At 41.8% G+C, this 20,268-nt stretch overlaps 1 protein-coding gene across 6 annotated transcripts in view; it reads left to right on the forward strand.

The window, feature by feature from the left end:
- The first annotated feature begins 652 nt into the window (after positions 1-652).
- LOC116991942 (KH-type splicing regulatory protein) overlaps positions 653-20,268 on the forward strand; it is a 43,385-nt gene continuing 23,769 nt past the window's right edge. For 4 of the 6 annotated variants that reach the window (XM_033050947.1, XM_033050949.1, XM_033050948.1 and 1 more), the window contains exons 1-5: positions 654-995; positions 9,428-9,524; positions 17,178-17,216; positions 18,455-18,491; positions 20,219-20,268. In XM_033050947.1, the coding sequence (XP_032906838.1) occupies positions 864-995; positions 9,428-9,524; positions 17,178-17,216; positions 18,455-18,491; positions 20,219-20,268 (355 nt within the window). In that variant the 5' untranslated portion in view covers positions 654-863. Of the gene's footprint in view, positions 996-9,427; positions 9,525-17,177; positions 17,217-18,454; positions 18,492-20,218 lie in introns of all 6 variants that reach the window. The other 2 variants (XM_033050951.1, XM_033050952.1) reach the window with 2 other exon arrangements.

Genomic DNA, 20,268 nt, shown 5'->3' on the forward strand with positions numbered 1-20,268 from the left:
TCCCTGTACCCTGGAATTGATTACCTGCACCGTAAAAGTGGCTATTTTTTTAATAAAGTCTAAAAATATAAAATCTCTGAATCATTTGTTCAGTTCTCTTGGCACACTTTGTGTGAGGTTTCTCAGTTAATGCTTCATATTGGAAGTTCTCAGCTAATTAAGATTGCAAATCTCAACAAAGCACAACTGGCAGGAAATTTATGTATGCGACTCCTATCGCAATTAAAGAATGAAAAAATGCAGAAAGGGACAAAGAACTGCATTATTTGCAAAGCTGCACAGTCAAGCTCCAAACCCTAGTATCTGTGTGCATATATTTTGCTCCCGCAACCAAAGATACTACCCGCAACTACACATTGCTCTCCAGCCTTGCACAGTCTCACCGATCCACTTGTTGGCTCGTTCCGCCGTCAATCAAATCTGGGCCGCGGGGAGGCGTTCCAATCGACCCGATGACGCGCCAGTCAGATGACGTCACAGATCAGCCCTCCCCCTCCCCATTGGGCGAGGGGAATGCCGATCAACGTGTGGTCACCGGTGATTGGCTGGTGGTGATGTCGATCGGCGGCGATGTGACGAAGGGGGCTGATGATTGGCCGGCGGTGGCGGTGAAGACCCGCCCCCCCGGTGTCGGCGGCCCCCAGGTCCCGCCCCCACGGTGTCGGCGGCGTCGAGGCGGGAGCGTTGGGAGCCATTGCTGCTGGCGGCGGCCGGGCCGGGCCTCTGATCGCCGAGTGAGGGAACACGCTCACATCCCTTGGGGAGGAGAAGGTGTAGAATAAAGCGCGGGAGCAGCAGCAGCACACAGACCCCCGTCAACTCACATCACCTCACACCGAAGCAGCGGAGAGAAGAGAGGCCCGATGGCGGATTTCGCGGCGGCTAGTGCGGCGCCTCCGCACGCCATGGGTGCCGGCGCGGCCGGGCCCGGAGCGGGCGGCGCCTCCTTCAAAAAGCCCGACGCCTTCGCCGACGCTGTGCAGCGGGCCCGCCAGGTGAGTGGTAGGCGAGGGGAGCGGGAGCAAGATGGTGGGGAGAATGTGTGTGTGTGTGTGTGGGCGCCGGGGGGAAAAGGAACAAAAAAATGGAGGTGCGGCGTGAGGAAGAAGCCTGGATGACTAGGCCGCGCCTTGGGAGTGCGCCTCTCCCCAGCCCCGCCGCACACTCGCCCCCTCCCCCGGGTCGATGAAGCCCGACAAATATTGATTTATCCAACTTCAACTCACCCTGGTTCACCGAGCAGTTTCACTGCCCTGCTGGTTAATTTTACCCATTGTAATGCTCCTTGTCACCTTCCCCCATGGCTAACAATGAACCATTCTGCATTTCTTTCAGCAACCTCCCCTTTGATCTCTCGTTTCCACACCTTGCCCCTTCCACCTCCCTCTCCCCTGACTCTCAGTCTGAAGAAGGGTCTCCATCCCATTCCTTCTCACCAAAGATTCTGCCTGTCCCCGCTGAGTTACTCCAGCTTTTTGTGTCCATCTTGGTGGGTCGGTGAAGCCGGGCTAGCGACCTTCCCCCCCCCCCCCCGCCCCGGCAAACAGAGCGGGAATTTTCCCTTCCCTGGCTTGCGGGTGTAGGCCATGCGCCCATTGTTGGCCCGACCAGGCGGCCACACCGCCGGATATTGGGGTAGGTAAAGATGAATTGCCACCTTTATCCCCTCCCTCTTTCCCACTCCTTCCTCCCCACACACCCACCTAACGGCCCCAAGGTGCTGAAAGTACACCGCTAGGCTTTGCATCTAGGATTTTTTTATATAGTGCCTGTCCCGCTGAGTTACTCCAACATTTTGCGCCTCCGGTGTAAACCAGCATCTGCGGTTTCTTCCTACACGCTAAGCTTTGCATCGCACACTTCGTCCTTCAGCACTTCCACCGGTTAAAATTGGATTTTATTTTCGAAAATTACGTGCAAATTTTTTTGCACTTAAAATTTGAAGTAGATCTTGCAGTAAACATCACTGATGCTTAAATCAGCTTTGGTACTTTTTCATGTAAAATGCACTTCACCTTTGGAAATAAAAGCAGGCGATGCTAAATATTAAAGTCTTGAATTTGGTAACTCCATCTATTGAGATTGCATTTCAGCTGCTGAGGCCACAAACTTAAATTCCACCTCAAAACTCATTTTTGATCTTGATTCCTAAACCTCAATATCTAAGGTCTTGGTCAATTGTTCTAAAACTCTCTCTGGTGCTGTTGGCTTTATTTTGTTAGAATTTGCAGTGGTGACGTTCCCACGGAATGATTTTGGCGACTTCAAGGGGCAATATAAATGAAATTTTCTTTCCAACCTTCAGGTAACATCCACAGTTAGACGTACAAGAGATAATGTTTCAGGCAGATGACGTTTTGATAAATTGTGTAGAAGGGTAATTGACCCAAAATGTTAGTTATTTTTCACTCTTTATATTCTGCGTGATCAGTTTAGTATTTCCTGACTTTCTGCTATTTTACTTCACATTTCCAGCATGTTTAGAACTTTGCTATGACATATGGCGACATGAAAGACTGCAGATGCAGGAAACCTGATCAAAAATAGAAACTGCTCGATGAACTCCGCATATGTGGATGGAAATTGGCAGCCAAAGTTTCATGTTCGGACCCTTCTTCGGAATAGATGTCTATTCAATTAGAAACGGGTCTTTCAAATCAGAATCGTTGTCATTCCATATTCAAAATATATTCAATTTCTCCAAGAGTGTAACTGAAAAGCTGGTTTTGGGCTACTCAGGAGGAGAGGAACATTTGAAAGAGGAGATTCTGTGTTTTGGATCCTTGGTTAATCATCATTTCAGCTGAAATATTATGTCTGTTTTATTGGTTGCTGTTTGACAGAAACCACGAGACACTGTTATATTTCTAGCTTTTCCTTTCCTTTGCAGATTTGGGGTGCTTGTAATACCTGAAATTGGGTTTTTCACTCATGGGACATTGAAAATCTTTTGAATTAAATTCGGTGACGATGATTTGGATTTGAGAAGCCCATTTCTATTTGAATAGATATTATTCTAATTTGACAGCCACCCATTTTGGGATTAACCCAAATTTTTGTGCTTTTCCCCCCCCCTTCCTATTAGGTCTTTTTCATTTGTTTTAGAAACATAGAATGCAGGAGTAGGCCTTTTGGTCCTTCGGGCCAGCACTGCCATTCAATATGAACATGGCTGATCATCCAAAATCAGTACCCTGTACCTGCTTTCTCCCCATATCCCTTGATTCCATTAGCCCTAAGAGCTATATCTCTAACTCTTGAATACATCTTGGAAGAAAAACTTTTAGCCAAATTTTACATGTGCTAAATAGAATTTCCTCAAACCCGGCAGTAAATTCTTGATTTATGTACATTTCATGAAGGTAAGTATTTGTGCGGTTAATGACATTTTCTGAACATTGAAGGAATTGTTTTTTGGGATGAGCAAGAAATTAGTCTTTTATTTGACCTTTTGGAATTCTTCAACATGCAATCATGCACTTCTGTTCCAATCTACCTTTTGACTATCCTAATTCTTTCCATTGGTGATGTCCAATTTAACACCCGGGGCCTCGTGCTGATCATGCAGCAGGCAATGTTTGGTACATTATTTTGAGATAGATTTGAGCTCATTAGCAGCATGTCCTGAAACAACAGTCCTAGTGTTGAACCAAAAATGACATGTTTATGAACATTTTGAATTGAACTGAATTGAATTGAACATTAAAATGAACAATTTTTAGTAGTTGTAAAAGAGCATAAATTGATTTTAATGATGAGCAGTAGATGGAAGAACTCGCTTTGAAATGATTGTACCACAGTATTTTTGCCACAGAAGAATGATGATGGCTGGTGATTTTGTTATTACTGATGGGGAGATGTCTTGTGTCATAAGAGGGAGAAAGATACTTCTCAAAAAGTGGCTGCTGACTGGAAGGTGGCCTCTGTTTGACTGCATCTGCAAATTGTACAGTGAATCTTGAGTCAGATTTATTAACTAGTAGAAATAACTGCAAATGCAGTGAGGCTTTCATGGCTTTTGAGCACGCCACTAACCCTACTCTACATCACCCAAATGTTGTCTCAACTAAAATTTACATTGAGACAATTTGACAAATATTGGTATCTTTGCTACATTTGTCATTGTAGAAACTGCAAGTAAATGCTTTGCACTTTGAACTGAATAGAGTTCAATTCTGTTGCTGCTCAACTTTAATGCTGCTACTAAATGCCATTCAGCACTGGAATTCAGCATTTCCTCACCCCACTATTTAACTTGGATGTGAGGTCTGCAATATCTTCACTGGCAGGTGTAATATTTTCCCTAAAACTAAATGACAATGGTCGCATCTGTCTTACTTTGAGAAACATTTTGACGGATATACATTATCTGTTGATCGATTATACATTTATGTAATGAATTGAGCCAGAATCCATAACTTATGTCCTGTAATTTGCCCACGGATACCTTGTCAGAGCCTGGCTCTGTTTGCAACTGATTGGGTGCTTGCCGAGGAGAAGTGAGAGAATTTCATTTCAGTAGCTGTTTATTGTTTTCTCACTTTGTCCCTAACTAGGAATGCTGAAGACCTTTGTGTTGTTGCTGCTGCTGACTAAACTGAAGTTCCTCGTCATTTACTTTTATGGCATAAACGCAAACCTATGGAGTCATTGATGAAGAGTAAAAGAGGTTTATAAGCATTTCTGGATGCAGATTGTCTCTTTGTATTTTATGTCTTGTTGCTTATTAAATTCCTTTTAGTGTTGAGCTGATGTGGGATGTCCAGACAAGAATGAAAGTTTGGAGAATCATCTTCCAATTCAGCAATATTTTAGTCTATTGATCAACATAGAGTGGCGTGCTGTTAGTGCAGCTGATTGTTTCTTATCAACTCCAAAAAAGTTGATTGACTGTGTTTCCTGAAGCTCCTTGTCAAATGCCTGTGTCTTATTGGAGTGTGATGCCAATGTGCTGCAATACATAGTTTTTATTGTTCTTAAACGAAGATATGGGACAAGATTGGCAAATAGACATGAATGCCAAATTCATTTTGTTCCATGGATCTCCCATAACCCTATTTATCCGATCTGACAATACAAGATATGACTTTCTCCTCACTTTCTTCCCCATCCCCTTACTGTCACCATGTCTGCTCCAGCAAGCAGATTGATCCGTGTTTCCGTCATTTATTCTTGGCTTGTTCTTCCTCTGAAGTTAAATGCACTGCTTGATCTGTGGGTGGAAGGACCCTGCGTTCATGTTCCCAAGGTGAATATTTAGTAATTCAACTACTAAGCATCATATGAGCAGGTTTCTGAGTTATCTGCATTCTTTTCAGTTGTTGTGACTAATAAGCTTTTGTGATATCCCCTTATCTTTGTAGTTTTTATCAATGGGGTGGTCAGATAAGTGGTGCTCAATCAGGTAACATTGGAACTGTGCTTTAGTGCCAGCACTTCCCTTTTAAATCTGTGTTAGACTTGACTAGTTTAGGGCATAATGGTTATATTACTGGAATGGCAATCCCGAGGGCCAAGAGTTCAAATCCTACCAGGAACGGTGGGATGTCGACTTTTATAGTCTTCTTCTTCTTGCGTATGGCGTGCACAGCCTGATGTTGCAAGACAACTCGTTCTGTTTGATCTTCTGCTTGTGCACGCCAGGTTGATTGCATTCGTTGAAACAGGGTGGACCACGTGAAGGTTGCAATCTCCCACCCCACTTTTATAGTCATATTATTAGATGCCTGCTAAAAACTGTTATTAGCAAATGTCCAGTAAAGAATTCTATTGCCCTTAGATGTCTGCCCAAATGTTTGGGAGCAATTGGGAGACAGTGGACAAAAACTCAAAGTGTTGGAAATGCTCAGTTTATCAGGAAAGATAAATACATAATGTTTCATGTAGGACAATGTTTCCAGTTCTGATGAAAAGATCATAGTTATAGAATCATAGAGCTACGCAGCTTAGAAATTGGCCCTTTAGTCCCAACTTGATCATGCCAACAAAGTTGACTTTCTGGGCTGGTTCCATTTGACACGTATCCCTCAACCTTTCCTATCCGTACATCTGACCAAATGTCATTTCAAGTCGTAATTATTTAATTTTCCATAACTATAGCTGGCAGTGCATTCCAAATACAGACTACCCTCAGTGACAACATCCCCTGAGGTCCCATTTAAATCTCTCCCATGCCACCATATGCCTTCATGCTCTCAAGTTGTATAATCTTCTACACCGGGGGAAAAGACTGTTCACTTTATTCATGTCCTGCATGATTTTGTATTGTTCAACAAGGTCACTCTCCAAAGAAGTAAGTTTCAGCCTCCCCTTAGAATTAATTGACCGTAAATGTTAATGCTGTTCCACATTTGTAGTGTGACGTGCTAAATGTTCCCAGCGTTTTATGTCTGATTTTCAGCACAAGCAGTTACATCGGCTACAGTAGATGGCTTACACGGAGACATGACACAGTTATCTAATATTAATCTATAACAACCTACAAAGTACGTCATGGGAATGTGACGTACTTTGGTGATACTTCACCTGGTATGTGGATTAGGGCTCTTGTAAATTGGGAGCAGGCAAAATGAGACATTGAAATTTTCACTGCATGGAAAGGTTCTGTGAGAATGCGAATGGGTATTGGAGTGTGGAGTAAAGTCCATTTGGCATACTGGAAAAGGATGATGTATCTAGTGGTAGAAGTGTGTTTAGTTGTCCTATGGAATGGGCGATAAATGTTTTACTGCAGTTTTACAGGTATATTTGACACAACCATATAATAAGCAATAAATCATTAGTTATTCTAAATTATGGTACTTGGAGCAACCATAGTAGAGCAAAGTAGTGGCTTGGTCCTGAGGCAGGATTGTGTGAGATGATTCAAGAACCTGGTGGTTAATTGGAAGAAGTTGTTCTTGAACTTGGAGGTAATGTCTCTCAGACTCCTGTACCACATTTCCAATGATAGCAGTGAGAAGAGAGTGTTGTGGTGTATTTAAACTTGAGGCAACAGTTCCTGTAGATCCTTTTGATAATGTGGAGGTAGTACCTGTACTTGATTTAAATTTCCAATGCAGGCCACAATGCAACCAGCCAGTCTACTCTCCACCGTACACTTTTTAAAGTATTTGTTAGAATACTCTGTGGATGAGAAATAGTTGGCAAAATCCGTGGTGAAAACTGTAACACATAGTGTTTAATGCAGCCCCTGCATACCAGTGATGGTGCAAATTAATATTTAAGGGGCATGAAGGGTTGACAACAAAGTAGTATTATTTGTATGGTATTGAGCTGCTTCTGTTGAAGCTGCACATCCCACTCCACTATAGATGTGGTCATAGTGGATAACTCTGAGGTGTCAGGAGTGAGCCATTTGCTGCAGGATAACCATCTGATGGTAGGTTGAATGTGTGATGGATGGCAATGGTAATGTAGGTGAATATGACGAGTAAGTTTCCAGACAGGGAATTGAAGGTAGTCATTGCCTGACCCTTCCTTAGAACAGCCAGTTAATAACATATGTTGAGTAAACTCGCAGAACGATTAATGTGTTCTCATTTTTACACATTTTGAGTATTGAAGCAATAGTTCGTTGTTCCTAAATTTTTTGGCAGATGTCTCATTGCGTGCATTTATTATATTTGGTCCAGAATTAGGTGATGTTCGTAGTGAGTGAATGTTAATACAAACTTAAGATTTTCTTCATTCCTAAAAGTATGCCTGTCTGGCACAGGTTTCTCATTCTCGCCATATGGACATTTGCTGTACTGAAATAGGGTCAGAACATGACATGTTCAGCAGCTCAAATATAGAAAATGTGTTTTAAATATGAGAAAATTGACCAGATTGAGGTACAATATAAAACTATCAGCCAAGAAGCCATAATTTAACTTTCAAAATAAAATCGTACACTTTTGAAGATCTGAAGATGTTTTGGATGCAGCTTAGACATCACCCATTAACTGATTGCTTGGTTGAATGGCTGTGTAAGGCTGTGTATTGGGAAAAAAAATTAGATGGAATGAAGGAATGCATCAATCCAAGCAGATGGGGAGATTCATTTAAAGGCCATGTACTAGTTGAAGCTATTATCTCAATGTTTTTTTTTGTTTTCACAGCTTCCTTCACAGCAAATTTCTATCTTGTCTGTATGATTGCGGCGAGAAATAAATCAGAAAACATGCGTTTCTTGCATATACGATGGGTTGTTTAGTTGGCCAGAAATTGACCAAACTTCTATCCAAATCGGTTCAAGGCCGGTAACTTGGAACCCGTTCTATTCTGTCACCTTGAAGGAGGGAAAGAATTTCGATGTCAGCCCTGTCAGTACTATCCTTAAAAATCTATTTTTATTGCTTGGTTGCTGATGCTTGTTCAGTTGTAGTCCTTGTTGACGTTTGATGCTGCAGGTACACATCTTCGTAGGACTTTTGGTCAAGTTTGGTACCATTGGTGTTGGGGCTGTCTGGATTATAGATCATGTCTGATAAATGGATATTTGGCATTGTCCAGGTGAGATGATAGCTGTGTTAGTAAGACATAAAATATTGTATAACAGGCATTGAATGCCATCTAATGCAAGCAACTATTATATTTTGTGTGGTGCTGCAGTGTGAATGTTCAAACCCGAGATGTGTTATCGCTTCAGCAGATGTTCTTGCACATTCATTTTTAGCAGTTGGTATAGATCAGGGAAGTGAAAAGGAAAGGAAAACAATTTCTCTGCTTGATGCATGATGCATCTTTTGTGCCAGCAGCAGATTTGGGAAGTGATAGGAAGTACTTATCTTCACCGTTGCCTTCACATTCAATTCCTGTTGCATTATATTAGTGTCATCCCAGCTTGAAAACTCTGTCGATGTGCACTGACCATGTTTGTGTTTGGTACGTGCTTTATCACTTATCCCATAGGATTATTTAGCATTGCTTTTCTTTGAATTTTGTGCGAGTAAGTACCGTGGAAAAGCTGCTGTTTGCTCATGGGCAGCACTCGTTAACTTTTTAATATTCACGACTTGAAGTGAGAAGTTGCTTTGAAACGTTTCTGGTTATGTTTAGCATCTCAACATATTAAGGGCTGATGTTTTTGCAGTTATCTCTTATGGTTGCCATGTAAATGATATACCTAATGGAATAATTAAACTCAGGAAGGTGAATTAATTAGGGTTATATGTCTAATTTTAGTGCAGTACACATTTGCAACTTTTCAACCCATTTTTTCGGAAGTGATTTTTTTTTTTTGTGATTATGCGATCAGTGTTTCTTCTGGTCCTAGTTGGAAAGGGCGAGGCTAAGGTTCCTGCAGGTGGCAGGTTTTATCCATATGGTTTAAAGCAGAACTGCCTGACTGGAGAACGCTGCGCCTCAGTTCCAAGTGTTTTGAGCTTCCAGCAAATGGTACTTTTCCCTGAATGACTGACTGTGACTTTTAATGAATCTGCAGATAGCTGCTAAAATTGGAGGTGACACTGCCACAACGGTAAACCACAGCACACCAGAATTTGGATTTGTTGGTCAAAAGAGACAACTGGAAGATGGAGGTAAGACTTTCTCTTGACACTGACATCCCCAAACTATGATAGTTATCTAGCTACACAGTGTTGCAGCTCACGTTGTTTATTTCTATAATACCTCGGTAGAGAAGAACTCACACAGCGAATCAGTAGGGCCAAAAGGGGCCATAACATATCATTGACATGTCGTGTTAAGGAAATCCAAAGGCATTTTACACCTGTTTAATGAATGGGTTTGTTAGGGAGAGGGTAGGATCACTTTAGGCCAAAGAAGGACATTTATGCCAGGAACCAGAAGAAGTAAGCAAGGTACAAAAGTACTCTGCATTAATATTAATCAAAAGTTGCAGTGAGATTAATGTGGGGTACGCTTTTATGCCAGGGCATTTTGTGATTTAATGTAATGGTATTGGGTCTCGTGAAGAGCCTGAAGGTGGGTAAGTCTCCAAGTCCTGATGAGATCCATCTTGGGTTATTGAGAGGCATGGGAAGATTAAGGCTTTGACAAAGATCTTGTTATCCTCGTGTTTAAGAAGGGTGATAGGGATAATCCAGGAAATTGGGTGCCAGAAAGCCTTGCATCATTTGTAGGGAACTTATTGAAGGAGGGTATTATTGGAGAAAGGATTTAACACACATTTGGAAAAGCATGGGCATATTAGGGATAGTCAGCATGGCTTTGTTACTTCACTACTAATTTCCATCCTGCACTCAAATTCACTTGGACCATCTCCGACATCACCCTACCGTTGATATCACCGTCTCCATCACAGAAGATAGACTATCGAATGACATTTGTTATAAACCTCCTGACTCCCACAGCTATCTAGACTACACCTCTTCCCACCCTGCCTCCTACAAAGACTCTATCCCCATCCCCCAATTCCTTTATTTCGCCCAAGATGAGGTGCTCCATACCAGGACATCTGAGATGTCCTCATTCTTTAGGGAAGGGGATTTCCCTCTTCCATCATAGATGAGGCCCTCTCTAGGGTCTCCTTGATATCCTGCAGCTCCACTCTTACTTCCCCCTCCCCTTCTTCTTGGTTTCTTGGTCCTCTAAAATATTCCAAATGGAATTTAAACTGGAGGTGGTGAAGGGAGGGCTTAATCCAGAAATGGTTATTAGGAAGAAAGAGCTACTTTAAATTTAGTTGTATCTGGCTGGGTAACTATAGTTGGGTGGAGATTATTCCATGCTTTAATTGTGCGGGGGAAGAACAAATTGCTGTATACATCTGTCTTTGTAGCTGGGATCACAAATTGGATCGAAAGCCCTCGTCTGCTCCTAATTGGTTTGGGTGTAGGTCTTGTAGTCTATGTCGAGCTGACCATGAGTCGCAACAGGAACAGAGTCCTCCGAGCCACCACCTTCCACCCCATCAGCCGTCACAAAGAGCACAGAATCCTACATTTTAGCCACCTCCAACAGGATCTCGTCATTAGCCGCATCTTTCCATCTCCACCCCTTTCCGCGGAGACCGTTCCCTCCGCAACTCCCTGGTTAACACATCCCTTCTCACCCAACCACTCCCGCCCCAGGAACCTTCCCTTGCAATTACAGGAGCTGAAACACCTGTCCCTATACCTCCTCCCTCGACTCCGTCCATGGACCCCAGCAGTCTTTGCAGGTGAGGCAGAGGTTCAATTACACCTCCAACCTCATCTACTGTATCCGTGGTTCCTGGTGTGGACTCCCATATATCGGCGAGACCAAGAGCAGGCTCAGTGATCGTTTTGCTGAACACCTCCATTCAGTCCACCTCAACCTACTTGACCTGCCGGTTGCTAAACACTTTAACTCCCCCTCCCATTCCCACATCGACCTTTCTGTCCTGGGCCTCCATTGTCAGAGTGAGGCCCAGCGCAAATTGGAGGAACAGCACCTCATATTTTACTTGGGCAGCTCACACCCCAGCGGTATGAATATTGACCTCTAACTTCAAATAACCCGTGCTTTCTCTTTCTCTCCATCCCTCCTCCTTCTCAGTTCTCTGACCAGTCTTATTGTCCCAGATTACATTTTATCTCTGTTTGCTTTGTTGTCACCTTTTTCTAGCTAACAATGATCTATTCTACATTTCCTTGATCCTCATCTCTTTTATTGTCTCGTTTGACTCTCAGTCTGAAGAAGGGTCTCTGCACAAAACGTCACCCATTCCTTCTATTCAGAAAGGCTGCCTGTCCCGCTGAGTTACTCCTGAATTTTTTTTTGTCTATGGCTTTGTATGAGGCAGGTCATGTCTTTCATACAATTAGTTTTTTGAGGCTAGGGTAGTAATGGATGTTCTCTCATGGATGTTGAAAGACATTTGATATGGTCCCTTATGCTAGCTGTTCAGTAAGATGAAAATGCATGGAATCCATGGTGATTTGCTGGATTGGATTCAAAATTGGGTTATGACGGTGGATTGTGTCTGCCTTGAGTTATACGACCAGCGGTGTTATGCAGGGGTGTCTCTTTATGGTATATGTAAATGAGTTGGACAAAAATGATCGTGTGCTGATTAGTAAGTTTGCAGTGTAGACGATTGTCAGAATTCAACATTTGAGACCATTGCTATACGGAGGTGTCTTGGGTGAAGTCTAAAGGTCCCTGAGAGTGGCAATACAAGTCAATAGGGTGACATGGAAAGAATATGACATGCCTGGTTTCATCAGTTGGGACATTGAATATAAAAGTCATGTAATCACGTTGCAGTTGCATAAAACTTTGTTTGGGCAATGTTTGAAATATTATGTTCCGTTCTAGTCACTGTATTACAGACAGAATGTGGAGGCTTTGGAGAATGTGCGTGAGGCTTACAAGAATGTTGCTTGGATTAGAAAAATTAGCGAGAAGTAAGGAGAGGTTGGACAGCTTTTTCTGGAGCATCAAGGCTATCGATAACCTTAAGAGGTTTATAATATTGAGAGGTATAGATAAAGTAAAAGGGAGTAATAAAAAGGGGTGCTTAGGGTGAAGGAAAGAACTGCAGATGCTGGTTTAAATTGAATACAGACACAAAATGCTGGAAAAACTCAGCGGGACAGGTGGCAACTCTGGAGAGAAGGAACGGGTGACGTTTCGGGTCTGAAGATGGGTCTCGACCCGAAATGTCACCCATTCCTTCTCTCCAGATGCTGCCTGTCCCGCTGAGTTATTCCAGCATTTTGTGCCTAGGGTGAAGGTGAGAGGGAGAAAGTTTGAGGGAGATGTGTGGGGCAGACTTTGTTTTGCACAGTAATATGGGCTTAGAACACATTGTTGGGTGGCCGGTATATGCATACAATATAGTGACTTTTAACAGGCTTTTAGATAGGCAGGAAATTGTGGCATATCGATCATATGTAGGCAAATGGGATTAGATTTAGCATCATGGTCATTGCACACAATGTGGGCCGAAGGGCCTGTTCCTGTGCGATACTGTTCAATGTACTCCAGTTGTCATTTGACCTGTTCTGAATGCTGCACGCTTTAGCTTGGTTCATAAGTTTATGAGGATGTAAAGGGGTAGTGAATGGTTTGGGGGTGGATCATAATGCTTAACACTGGCGTAAAATAATAGCAATGTAGTGGTGCTGGCTGCAGCTGTTATGACAGATGGAATAGGTCACAAAGTATAGCCCAGGAGAATTGAGCTTTGTTGAGGATTTTCGCTGTTCACTTCATTTGTGCTCACCGAATTATGGGGCCAATATTCTTGGACCAAAGGGGAATTTGGAGGTGACCGAGCAAGTATGTTACCAAGTTCAGTCAGTGGAATAGTTAAAATGGCGGGGGTTGACCAAGCCGATGGTACCTTTCCCACTTAAATAATGTGTTCAGTAGCCAAAGAACAAGCTAAAATTAGCACGCTTAGATCAAGAGTAGAATTGTTTTGCAACCAACGGTGGTGGCATAAATCTCCCGGGAAGCGACATTGAAGCAGGTGGTTTAAATGTGTTCAGAATACAATTGAGTTCAGTGTAGAAAAGCAGGAGATGGCAGAGATGATATTTGAAAAGAGAGGCATTTGGACTCGCGGTCTTGTCCCGCGGCTGAAGATTCTTGTATCAAAGTTAGATTTTAAGCGTCGTAACTTTTACTCCATCATAAATGATAAGATTTGGTGAGTTTTAGCCATTCTTGCTCGGCTGTCATGTTCTAGATGTTGTCACAGCCTTCTGTCATGCATAATGAGTAGACCTGGCTTTTTAAATATTTAATCTTGTCCTAAATATAATTGCAGGTGAGGGGTGTTCCTTCAGCTTTTGTGTTGTTTTTACACGTGTAAGATAGAAGATAAAGGGATTGGGTTTTAACACCTGTCTTGCCTTGGAAGAACCTTTATTTTCGTGCCAGTTTGTAATGCAATCTGCTTCTTTCTAGATCGGAATAATAAATGCAAACAATTTTCTATGTATACCATTTTAGTCCTAAAGCCAGTGCTTAAAAGATCAGGATAAAGAATTTATTTAAATCCACACAGTATTAGAAAACTGCATTGTCATCTGCATGCTAAACTCCACTGACTGGGGCAGTTTGCTGGATAGTTGGAAGCCTGAACATCAAATATAATTTGTTTTTATTGTGGCTCTATCAGAAATGAACAGCAGAGCTGAGGGTGACGAGCAGACTTGACGTGTGGAAAACTGCGGCAATATTTCAGTATGGTTTTACACCTGGGGCTTGATGTCCAGAGGCAGCACGATTTAGACCAGGTTGTGAATCTGTTTCAGAAGTGAGAACTGAACTCATGTGGCTATTTCCTATAGAGTTGAAAGAGACGGCAGATGCTGGAAACTTGTGCAAAAAAACAAATTGCTAAAGAAACTCGGTGGATCGGGCAGCACCCATGGAAGGAAATGGATAGACATTTCAGTTTAGGGATGTTATCTGTTCAGTCTTCCACAGAAGCTGAGTTCCTCTTGGCTATTTCCCATTAAAGGTCAGGAACGGGTGCATTAGTAGCATCAATTGCAGTGGCAAAATGTGCGTATGTCCTTTAAGAACATTTGACAAATAAGTAGAATGTGAAGTAGTATAATTTAGCCAGGTAGAGTTGCTTTGCCAAAAGTTATTAAATCTTGTCGTCTGAATTTAGTACATTTTACAAGGGTTTTTGCCATATTTTTTATTCTGGTGCAGTGACCTGTGAAGAACATTCCTTATTCTTTCCTTTCATCATCTTGTTTGGATGCTGCAGACAACTAGTTTTACTTTCAACGACAAGGATTTTTGAGCAATACAATGCAGAAATATTCTCCAACTTTAAACCAAATGTATAAACACCCTATGTTTCCACTGTTTACAATTTTCCTATATTTTCTAAAACTTTTAAAAAGATAGATATGCTTGGCATGTACGTTTTTCATCACAGCATCCACTTAAATGCATAATTCTCCTTGAGTAATCGGTCTCATTTGTTGCCCACAATATCTAGTCTTGATTTTTGGTTGCTCGTTGCTCTGTGTTTTGTTAAATTGCCGTCATTATGTCACCTTTCTTGCCACCTGTCTACGTAGTAGCTGGCATCAGAGATTAGCTTTCTGATGCATCTTGCAGCTCCATTCTTGCTGTGCATATGGTCACCTGACTCCACTGCACCATGAGAAACGGTTTATGTTGGGAAGCTTGTATGTGCAGTTTGTTTCCTGAATGTGGACATCTTTGCATTTCACCCATTTGCTTCAACAACCAATGTCAGAAAACCTTTAAAAAATATTATTTCATCATTTTGCCATTTCTTGTCAATTATCATTGCTTTAAAAAATCCTTATTTCTCTGATAACATTAACCTAAATGTTATCAGTTGAGTGATTGACCATCTTTCCCTTATCAGCTAAGAATCTATCAGTGACCTAATCTCTGTATAATTCCAGATTGAAGGATCTTTCAACATGAGCAGCTCTAATATAGCAAAAATGCAGCATCTGTGCCTTAATGCTGTAAGATTGAATGTTAACATAAGTAGTGCTCATTTCTCTTATCACCCATGCAATGTGCCAGTTTTGTCAACCGATTCTACCCAGTTTTGCTGTTTGTATCTTCTTGACCATGAAGGTCCTTCCTGGGTTACCTCAGGGTTCTGTACTTGTTTTCAGAGGATGACTGCAGAGATGGGCTCTATCACAAGAATACATAGTCTGGGGAAGCATTTAAAGTCTTGTTTTGCTTTTCTTAATCAGCAAAGAGATGCTCACAAATTTAGCCACAGTGTACCTTGGGCTAATAATATATATTTTTAAGATTTTGCTACAGATGTAATTTTAAATGCTGTTGATCGTTTTAAAAGGGGCAAGGCTGCTGTCTTGGAAAGTGTGTCTCGAGATAGGACTTGCAAAATGGACATCAACGGATGAACTAAAATGTATTCCTCTTGGGTTTGATGTGGCAAAATGTTAGCTAATGTCAAGAATGGTCACCTGTACTCCCACAGCAGCCGCCAAATCTATCCTGCCAGTCTCACAAATGCTTTTTGAATGTAGGCTGTGCACGAGTTGGGACTGGGGAGTACATATAACACATTCAAATGAAAAGCGTCGATCAAAAGATCAGACTATTATCTAAATGGTGGCCGACTAGGAAAAGGGGAGATGCAGCGAGACCTGGGTGTCATGGTACACCAGTCATTGAAAGTGGGCATGCAGGTGCAGCAGGCAGTGAAGAAAGCGAATGGTATGTTAGCTTTCATAGCAAAAGGATTTGAGTATAGGAGCAGGGAGGTTCTACTGCAGTTGTACAGGGTCTTGGTGAGACCACACCTGGAGTATTGCGTACAGTTTTGGTCTCCAAATCTGAGGAAGGACATTATTGCCATAGAGGGAGTGCAGAGAAGGTTCACCAGACTGATTCCTGGGATGTCAGGACTGTCTTATGAAGAAAGACTGGATAGACTTGGTTTATACTCTCTAGAATTTAGGAGATTGAGAGGGGATCTTATAGAAACTTACAAAATTCTTAAGGGGTTGGACAGGCTAGATGCAGGAAGATTGCTCCCAATGTTGGGGAAGTCCAGGACAAGGGGGAAATCCTTTAAAACCGAGATGAGAATAACTTTTTTCACACAGAGAGTGGTGAATCTCTGGAACTCCCTGCCACAGAGGGTAGTCGAGGCCAGTTCATTGGCTATATTTAAGAGGGATTTAGATGTGGCCCTTGTGGCTAAGGGGATCAGAGGGTATGGAGAGAAGGCAGGTACGGGATACTGAGTTGGATGATCAGCCATGATCATATTGAATGGCGGTGCAGGCTCGAAGGGCCGAATTGCCTACTCCTGCACCTAATTTCTATGTTTCTATCACTTTAAAGTAGACTCCTTCATGGCTTCATAATGGGTGAACTGACCCAGTCACAAAATGTTACTTAATGTGGCAGTACAACTGGATCATTGCTCCTAACATTTTAACATCAAATGGCATAACGAGACCCTATTTTCATGTAAGTCAATTATAAGTTGATAAGAATAATACTGTGGTAGGTGAGCAAGTGCAATGATGAGTACCAGTCTGCAGTTTGAATGACCTAGATACTGATTTTAACAAAATGTTGTACGAAGGCCTATGTTGAGAGATCTGTAGTTCTGCACTCCTGTCACTGCAAGGTGTGGGTGGGGAACAGGATTAAGAATGCATGCATGGATGAAATAAATTGTTAACATAAGTGTTTTTGACACAGTGTGTACAACAGATTAAATTATTTACTACTTTATTTTACAGATCAGCCGGAGAGCAAAAAAATGGCAGCACAAAGCGATCGTAAGTAAAATCTACTGAATTTGTTGGTTGGCAAAAAGTTCAGTGTCATTACAAGGAATTAAGATAAATCAGTTAATTGAAATCTTTTTACTCGGCATCCATTTGTCTGTGTATGGTCCATATCCCTCTAAACCGTCCCATTTATGTGCCAGGCCAAATGTCTTTTAAATACTGTAATTGTCCCCACCTCTCCCACTTCCTCTGGCAACCCGTTCCATTTAACAATCACTCTCTGTGTGAGTAAATTGCCCCTCAGATTCCCTTTAAAATTGTCCCCTCTCTTAAACCTATGCATTCTGTAAATGTTGTTATAGCTCTCAGCACATGAGCTCAAGATTTCACCTTAAACTCTCCTGCCTATCTACCAATGCTGCTCGTAACTTTGTAAAATTCTGTCACCCCTCAGCCGCCTCCACTCCAGGAAAACAGCCTCTCCTTGCAGCAAAGCCCTCTAGTCTGGGCAACATTCCTGTATAACCTTTCTCCACTTTCGCTAGCTTAATTACAACCTTCCTAATGCACGGTGACAGAACTGCACACCGCAGTGCCACCTAAGGAACGACACGTCAAAACGTTAAGAGTGCAGACTGGACCTTGTGGCTAAACAAAGCTCATATTTATTACAAATCGCATTGCATTAAGTGGTTTGAGTGAGGTGTCGTATGTGACAACTGTGGTTTGGCAAGTCGTCCAGTCTGGTGTTGCTTTGGTCATCTGTCATATCTCCATCTTTTAAGATCTTCAAGTTATAGGAGTAGAATTAGGCCATTCGGCCCATTGAGTCTACTCCACCATTCAATCAGGGCTGATCTCCACCTCCGAATCCCATTTTTCTGCCTTCTACCCATAACCCTTGACGCCCGTTCTAATCAAGGATTTGTCTTTCTCTGCCTTAGAAATATCCACTAACCTGGCCTCCACAGCCCTTTGTGGCAATGAGTTCCACTTGTTTCTTGTGCAGATTGCTACAATATAATTTACAATATGCAGTTACAGTGCTTTTCTTGATCGTTTAAATACCTGAAAACTTATCCAATGTAATGACTCTCGTATAAATGAGATCATTAATGCAGTCACTTTAGGAAGTAGCTTCAGAAGTTGTGGTAGTACATTAATGAGGGTTTAAATTATATAATTTTTCATGGATGCACTGCAACCTTTGACTCTAATTTACTCTTTTAATCCTGGGTTGCATATGGAAATGTTTTTTTCCATTAACTTTCTATTTTCTTTCCCAGCAATTGGAGCTCAGCTTGCAGCCATACATCAGCAAAGGTAAGGAGAGTGAGGCGTTTAAAGTTAAATGTGCAGCTGTCTTGTGGTTCTGAGAGAAAAGCCTTGTCTTCAGTGTCAACAAGTCTATAGTGTAAACCAATCTCATTTCTGAGCCCCTGAGATAGGATGTAGACAGTTGTCATGGGTTCTTCCGAGTTCTGCTTCGTGATTGCCACCCAAAGCTTACACATGGTTTGTGAGGAAAAGTCGCTTCTGTTCCCGATGTTGGGGGAATCCAGAACCAGGGGTCACAGTTTAAGAATAATGGCTGAGGACTGAAATGAGGAAAAACTTCTTCACCCAGAGAGTTGTGAACCTGTGGAATTCTCTGCCACGGAGGGCGGTGGAGGTCAATTTACTGGATGTTTTTAAGAGAGAGTTAGATTTAGCTCTTAGGGCTAAATGAATCAAGGGATATGGAGAAAAAGCAGGAACGGGGCACTGATTTTTGATGATCAGCCACGATCATATTGAATGGCGGTGCTGGGTCGATGGGCCGACTGGCCTACTCCTGCACCCGTTTTTCTATGTTTAATGACGGAGGCATTGTTTATTGGTCTTAAATGAGGTGAGAGACAGCGTCACAGGTGATGAACTCTGTCAAGCATGTCAGCCCCTAGAGGAATGGAATAGAGAATCAAGTTTTAAACGAAGCCTCCACATAATATAGATTTCATTACATACAAATGAAAGAAGTGAATGTGTACAATATGATTATAATGCGCCACATAGTAAACAACGCAGAAGTTGTAATTATATACAAGATAATCATGTAGTGCATGGGTAATATAAGGGAGTGGCATGCAAGCTTATACCTGACATGTTGATAAAATAATTTTCTAGGTGATAAATTATTATAATGCATTGTGCATTATTAATATTGTTGATTTTGATTGAGGTTGGCCATGGCTGTTTAAATAGAATGGAGGGATATGGATGTAGATAATTTTGTGGTCTATTTTGACCCAAACCCAGTTAGCTTGTTTGGAGAGTGCTTCCAACATGCATGTTGTCTGATTGAGGAGAGACTGCTTTCATTTCATCTTCAATCATTGTTTGGAATTATCTCTGACTTTGTACGGTGTCTGTTTCTGGTTATGATGAGATAGTATTCAGTGGTTGAGATTATGTTTTCCTGTAGTTTGATAGATGTTTTCTTAATGTTTTCTTAATGTTCCCTTTTTAACAAAAAAAAAAACCCTTTTGTAGTTGACATATTGCTTGTGAGGCTGAACTACACACAGCAGGCATGTGGTACACTCTGGGTTAATCCAACAATTTTCAAGGCTGTGGTAAGGAGTTTCAAGTAACGTTGTGCTCTAGGAACAGTCTTAATTAATCTACCATCCACGAGTCAAATCCTTTTCATTTCACTGCACATCTCGTATGTGTATGTGACAAATAAACTTGACTTGACTTGACTTTATCTTTAAACTACATCGCAGAATAAGACCCAAGTTTGGTTGCGAAGGCTCGAGAGAGAGATTACCTTGGATAAAAAATAAGGTTACTGGACAATGATCAGAGGCTTAGAATATTGATTTGGATGCATATTTGTACCTGCTACAGCTGCCAAGTTTAAAGTATTTAAATAAAGTGGAATAATAATAATCTCAGCAATGGTCATTTGCATTTTGTTGTGGTACAACCCATGAAGAGTCTGATTAAAATGAATGGTTCTTGTGTGTATCTGCATCCATGCACTGAATTTTCCTCATCTGTTTCAGGGCAACCCTTACAGAGGATTACAGAGTGCCAGATGGGATGGTTGGTCTTG

Source organism: Amblyraja radiata, chromosome 35, assembly GCF_010909765.2.
Source record: "Amblyraja radiata isolate CabotCenter1 chromosome 35, sAmbRad1.1.pri, whole genome shotgun sequence".
In the NCBI taxonomy this organism is placed as follows: Eukaryota; Metazoa; Chordata; class Chondrichthyes; order Rajiformes; family Rajidae; genus Amblyraja; species Amblyraja radiata.